At 38.0% G+C, this 7094-nt stretch overlaps 1 protein-coding gene across 1 annotated transcript; it reads right to left on the reverse strand.

Annotated features, from left to right (window-relative positions):
- Positions 1 to 480: 480 nt before the first annotated feature.
- Positions 481 to 1128, reverse strand: LOC125812029 (uncharacterized). The gene has a single exon (XM_049491534.1). It carries the CDS (start codon positions 1126 to 1128, stop codon positions 481 to 483), a length of 648 nt encoding a protein of 215 aa, XP_049347491.1.
- Between the last annotated feature and the right edge of the window lie 5966 nt (positions 1129 to 7094).

Below are 7094 nucleotides of genomic sequence, written 5' to 3' on the forward strand. Positions count from 1 at the left end.
AAATATAGAAATAATGAATAAAGGTGTGTTAATATATTGGTTTGATCTGGAACCAATATATGGTAAAATAGTCACGCAATTGGTAAACATATAGGCACGTAATAATGGTTGTGTGTAGAAATCATATGTTTACTTTATATACCAACACAAAACAATAAATTGGAAAGAAATTAGTTTAGGTTAAAATCATGGTTTGAATGATAGCAGAAAAAACACACTCTGTTAATGTAAAAAAATTGGTTTACTTGAACTAAAAACTACACAAAACTTGGTAAATGTAATGGTATATATACAGAGGCGTATCCAGGATCTCAAGAACATGGGGGCACCATTATCTTCAAAATAGACAATTAATTCAATTATATAAATTTTACGGTGAGAACAAGTTGACGAGCAAGTAGGTAGTAGCAGTCTTTATATAGTAATATATTAGCAAAAAACATCATTCACTTACAACTGTCCTCGACGAGTTTTCATATTTTAAAAACGATCAATAATGGCATAATTACTTACATTTTTAAATATACTATGCTCTATATAGCAAACTAAACAACCATTCAAACGATCTTCATCCATCCTATTATGCAAATCATTCTTTATGTACTTCATTGATGAGAATGTTCTTTCCACGCTTGCAGTAGCAACAAGAATAATCAAAGTTAGATGCACAAGTAGATACACAAGTGACCAAGTTTGATCTAGTTTTGTCTCTATCATCACTCTTGCAAGATCCTTGATTCCCTTCAAGTTGAGAAACTTGCTATCACACTTTTGAGCATAGACAATAAAATCATCGAGTTGAAAATTGAGTTCCCGAAGCTCTTTATCACCAAACTCACTTGAATAGTACTCGGCCAGTTTCATTATCCTATCCTTGTGAAAATTAGTAAATGAATCAATCGGACTCAAACTAGCCATACCGAGGAGCAAGTCACTAGTCACCACATCAAAACGATTATTGAGTTCTTGAAGTGCCAAATCAATGACGGCATAAAATACTTCCACACGAAAGTGATGCAAATATGAAATATTGGACCTCTTACGCTTTGACTTCCCATTAGAGTAGCCTTCATTCATTTTGGGAATTGAAATACCATGTTTACCACAAAATAAGCTAACCTCATCCATCATAGAGTCTCATTCATCCTCTCTCATCATTTGCAATCATTTCTTTGAAAGGTCAAGCAATCCCATAGCATTAACGATATCTTGATCTTTCTTTTGTAAAACTTTATTCAACTCATTCGTCAATAGCAACACCTTAAACATCAAGTGCAACATAAAGACAAATTCAAATTCATGAATCTTGCTCAAAAGATTTTCTTCCACAAATCTATCAAGATGATATGGACAATCACGTTTCATATCCTTAAGCACATTAACAATTGAAGAAACAAGAATCAGGAAATTGTCCAAGGTTTTAAAATGAGACCCCCAACGAGTATCACCCGGTCGTTGGAGGCCACGTTCTTGATTCAAACCTTGTCCTGTATGAACTTCTCCAAATTTAAGCAACTCTTCCAACTTATCTTCTTGATGTTATCTAAGTGAATCTCTGCATTTAAATGAAGTTCCAATAGTATTCAAAATATTAGTCGAACTCTTTTTGGAAAGACCTACAAGTGCCAATTGCAATTGGTGAGCAAAACAGTGAATAGAATATGCAGATGACGTATCTTGTAAAATCAAAGACTTGAGACCATTTATTCCCCCTTGCATATTACTAGCCCATCATAACCTTGACCACGTATTTTGGATGTACATAATGAGTGAACCAAAAGCAAAGAATAAATTGCCTTTTTTTAATGATTGAGAAGATGTATCATTTACGTGGACAATATCCAAGAATCGCTCTATCTCTATCACCATTCCACTTTTGTTGACGTATCTCAAAATTAGAGCCATTTGCTCCTTATGAGAAACATCCTTTGATTCATCAACTAATATTCCAAACTAATCACCGTCCAAGTCTTCAATGATAGCCTTAGTTGTTTCTTTAGCACAAGCCTCCACAATATCTTTTTGAATTGTCGGATAAATCATCATATCACTTTGTGGAGCATTACCTAATATTACTCTTCCCACATCAAAACTTCTATCCCCATACCATTTCAAAAGTTCAAGAAAATCACCCTTATATTCGGAACTTTCACTTTCATCATGTCCACGAAATGGAAATCATGATGTCAAGAGAAATCTTTCTACATCAATTGAGGCATTTAAACGCATCCGATAATCACTTCTTGCCTTTTCACTTTGCTTGTCAAAAGAAGATTGGATCGATTGTCGTTGGTTTATCAAATCTTGCATCCTATTGAAACATTTATGATGGATACTATTTACCTTACCAACATGTTTTTTGAATCTTTCTAAAGCTTTGTTCCAACACCTAAAATCAGCTCTTGTAAATGAATCTCCGACATTTCCACGACTTTCAAGTTCATTCTTGAACAAATAACAACACAAACAAAATGTTGTGTCTGCTTTAATGCTATATTCCAACCATTGAGATCTTCTCTTATACCAAGTTGGTCAAAATTGACGCATTTTATCTCCAAACTTAGTTTTAGGGAAGATATGATCAACAGGTTGACATGGCTTTTTTTGAATGTAATACCTCCTTACCGTATCTCGAATATTAGGACCATAAGATGAAATAGGCATTCGATCTTTGGGATCTGCTTCAAGAGATTTAAAATCAAGCATATTATCCGTATTTGAAAGTGGAAAAGAATTTATATGTCTTTGAACTTCCAGAGCAACTTGTGAACTCACAAATGGTTGATTAGAGCTAGAACTTGGTTGGCCATCTTTTGGCTTTGGTAACTTGATGAGAAACTTATCTATTGTTATTTGATGATTTGAATGTAAGAATTATTTTACCTACAAAATTAAATATTCACACTTCTATTCAATCTTATCAAAACAAAATAATTTTTAAAAAATGTTAGCACAAATAACAAGTTTACTAGTAAAAGAATCACAATTATTAGATAACTATTTAGAAATCAAGAAATTCTTATAAATTTAATTATTCAAGCAATCAAATAATGGCACCACTTCATAAATCAAGAAAAACATATAAAACAAATGAAGTACATTAATAAATAATTTATTTATTTTTAGATAGCATACGTTGTTACTTGTTCTCAAATCTCACTTCTACTTCACCATGAACAACAAAGTGGAATGAAGCCAAAATAAGAACAATATGATGTCTTTACTCTTTTTTACCTTTTAGTTTAGGGCTTTGAAAAGTCAAAAGAAAAAGTTTAAAAAAATAAATAAGAAAAATGTCTAAAGAAGGAAAGGAGAAAAAGAAAGTAAAAAATATAATTTGACTTTATTGACACTTCTAGCTTAAGGTCTAGACATAGCTAATGCAACCTAAATATATGGGTATTTGAACCTCTTTTTATTTATAAATTATTAAAAAGATCTATGAAAAGTGGCACATTTTGTTATATTAATTAAAAATTAAAAATATTAATGTGGATAGAAAAATTTGAACCACAAATCTATAAGTTATGCACCCCTATTTGTACATACTTATCAATATACTAGATTATTCTTTTTAACCTTGGGTTCACCAAAACAAATTTAAAAAGATAATTAGAAAAATAGTAATATTATATAGGGGTTAGGAAGGGGAGGATGGGTGCATGTGAACCCACTCCTCTTCATGTACATACGTCTCTGTATATATGCCAAACTAAACATTGCATGAAATCAAATAGCACATATAAAAAAGATTTGGTAATGCTAAAATCAATTGTCATAATACTTGTTGTATAAAGTAATTCAACTATTTGAGTTATATACTGTAATGACCCTCCAGGTCATTTTTAAATTAAAGAATTCTTTCCCTCGTATAGAGCATTCCTGTAGCGACCCCAAGTCATTTATGACTTGCTGGCACTGACTGTTCGGTCGCCTGGTCGTTCGTTTGGATTTTAGGCCCGTTTCCCTGTTTTGGAGATTTTTATAACTTGAAAAGTTGACTTTGGTCAACCTTTTTGGAAGACGTGCTCAGATGAAAATTCTGACAGCTAGGTTAGCTTCGGAAGATCGATTTTGGTCTAGAACGACCCTTTGTTCACTTCCCGAGGCTTTAGATGGCAATTGTGGAATCTGGTTTAAAATGATACTGGGTGTGGGACCCACTTTTCATCGAAGCGAGCTCCAAATGGAAATTTCGCCTTCACCGTTGAGTCCGAAATATTTCCAATCAGATTCCATATAAGGTTTGTATTTTTCTGACTCCGAATCAGTCCGAAGCATCGAAATTTAGGTTTGAAGAGTTGTAGAATTTTGACGCGGCAATGACGTGGCAGAGCCACGTGACGCCACGTGGCAGCGGAGTGGAAATCTGGAAATTTCCAGAATTTAGGACGAATTTCGTCCATTTTTTTCCCTCAACTTCAACTTAAGATTTCTCCTTCATTTTGAGTCCAAATTAAGTGATTCAAAAGGCTAACTTCAAGAGATTTTCGTGGGGAATCTAGCGGTGATCTCAAAAATGCGAGGGGAGGCTTCGTTTGAGGTAAGGAATCAATTTTAGCCACTGCTAGGGTGATTTCCGGATTGAATTGTTGTTGAATTTTTGAAATGTGAGATCTTGATCATCTTAAGTCCGTTTTGAGTCATTCTTGAGGCTAACTTGAAGAGTTTTTCGCAAGAATCGTCGTGGTATAATCTGTTTGGGTTGAAAGGGTCTCGTTTTTCCAGAAATTGGTGATCAAGGGGCTATCCATTTTAATTGTTGTGGCTGATTTGCGGTGGTTTAGGCATCTGTTTGTGCTAAAATTTTGGGGTATTAGTTTAGTAAGGTATTTGGGACGTTTCCACGGATTCAATTTTGAGATTCTAATTGTGGGCCCCATAATCCCGTTTTAGACCCGATTTTGGGTCCGTCTCCGAAAAATATAATTTTAGTGTCAATATATTCGTAATGACGAGGTGATTAACCTTTTGTTAGTGGGGAAGCATTTGGAGACCGTTCAGAGGGGAAAAGATCCGGTACCGTGAGTTGGAGCACGCGTGGTCGGCTTTCAGGTAGGCTATGGTTTTCTCTCGTGAAATTGAGCATGTTTAGGCATTTGTTTATTGATTTGCTTGAGTATGGAGGGGTTTGGGTGTCGAGCATGCTAAATTTCTATAATTCCTGCCTTAGACCTTATTTCGAGAAAGTGTTGGATTATGATAGCATGTCTCTTGATATTATTGAATATCCATATCTTGTGGTGTATATGATAATATTGATTTGAAGTATGTTTGGCCTTAGTCTAGGCTTAGACTAGTGTTGCCATAGACTTGCAAGGTTTCGGATGTCGTTGGGCAGTAGAACTTTTTTCGACGTCGTTTCGGACGGTCAGCTCCTTGTAGACTGATATAGCAGACTTGAGTCTGATAGTCTGAGCCTTAGCTAGACGGTAACTCAGCTTATGACCTTGTATCCATAATGCCCGCTTTTCTATCGGCTACAGTACCCGGTTAGAGTCCGTGGTCCAGCTTACCTGTGATCTGGTTTTGGCTACAGTACCCGGTTAGAGTCCGTGGTCCAGCTTACCTGTGATCTGGTTTTGGCTACAGTACCCGGTTAGAGTCCGTGGTCCAGCCCACCCGTGCCCGACCTTTGGCTACAACACCCGGTTCGAGTCCGTGGTCCAGCCCATATAGGTTGACTCATTAGCTATAGTACCCGGTTCGAGTCCGTGGTCCAGCTTGCACGTGGTGTATTCCCAATTCCTCACTAAAGCTTCAGTTTAGTGTTGATTACTCTCATCTGTAGGTTGAGGTTTTGGAGGTTGGAGAGATTCCGATTAAAGTCCGGGACATAATGAGATCTTGGAATATAATTGGGAATGGTTCGGTTAAAAGTCCGGAAATTGGTAATATTGTGATAGACCTTCTAGCTCCATTATTTTACTTCAACTGCCAGTGCATCTGCCGGGCTTATGGGGGTCCGTGCAGGTGGTTTCTTTTATTGTGCACGAGCGTACCCGTCGGGTTTATGGGAGCCCGACGGAGTTAGTTAGATTGCTTGTCTTTGTTGCCTGTACGCTCGTGTACATACCCCCATTTACTACTCTTTGCACTTGATGTGACCCTTTATTTGCATTTCAGTTTACTTTTGCTTATCTTGCTCAGTCGGCCGATGATGCCTACTGGGTACCTGTTGTTTTGGTACTCATGCTACTCTCTGCATCTATTTCGTGATGCAGGTCCGAGCACTAGTAGCCAGGTTGATCGAGCTTGGAGTAGACTTATCCGGAGACGGGGGTGAGCACACGGCGTTTTGTACTATTTCAGTCTCCATCTATATATATAGACTTGTCTTTTCCTTTCGAGACAGTCCAGTCTCTGTTGTCCGGTTTTAGGACTTGTACTCATTTTGTAGTAGCTCTGTACTAGTGACTTCCAGGTTCTAGGGAGGGATCTTTATTTGTATATATGTTTTTGGTTTGCTTCCGCCTGTTTATATTGTTATTTGCCTACTCTTGTTTAATTTCTACCCTCAGACCCATTACTTGTTGTTCCGGGTTACGGGTTGGCTTACCTGTTGGTGGGTTATAGTAGGTGCCATCATGACTAGATAAATCGGGTCGTGACAAATTGGTATCAGAGCCCCAATTCATCGGTCTCACTTTTACAGAGCTAACGTCTAGTAGAGTCCTGCAGATCGGTACGGAGACGTCCGTTACTTATCTTCGGGAGGCTACAGGATGTCTTTAGGAACGTGTCGCTTTTGTATCACTGTCGTGCATTGTGTGTCTTATCGGTTTCTGAAATCTTACTTGTACCACTCTTTTATAGGGATGGCTCGCACGCGTGGTAGGGCCCCATCTAGGGGTAGAGGCCGACCTCGAGGTCGTGCCAGAGCTACAGCACCAGCCCAGGACCGAGAGCAAACTCCGGAGCCGGTGATAGAGCTACCAGCAGTTCCAGCACAGCAGCACCGATGGGCCCGGGACTAGCCCAGCCACCGCCTGAGCCTGTGGCAGCTCCAGATATACAGGCGATGCTCGTACAGATACTAGCTGCCATTGGGGGTATGCAGCAGGCCCCAGCTCCAGCCGTTCCAGTACCGCAGG

The sequence above is a fragment of the Solanum verrucosum genome, unplaced genomic scaffold, assembly GCF_900185275.1.
Source record: "Solanum verrucosum unplaced genomic scaffold, falcon-dt-bn FXZP01000592.1, whole genome shotgun sequence".
Lineage (NCBI taxonomy): Eukaryota > Viridiplantae > Streptophyta > Magnoliopsida > Solanales > Solanaceae > Solanum > Solanum verrucosum.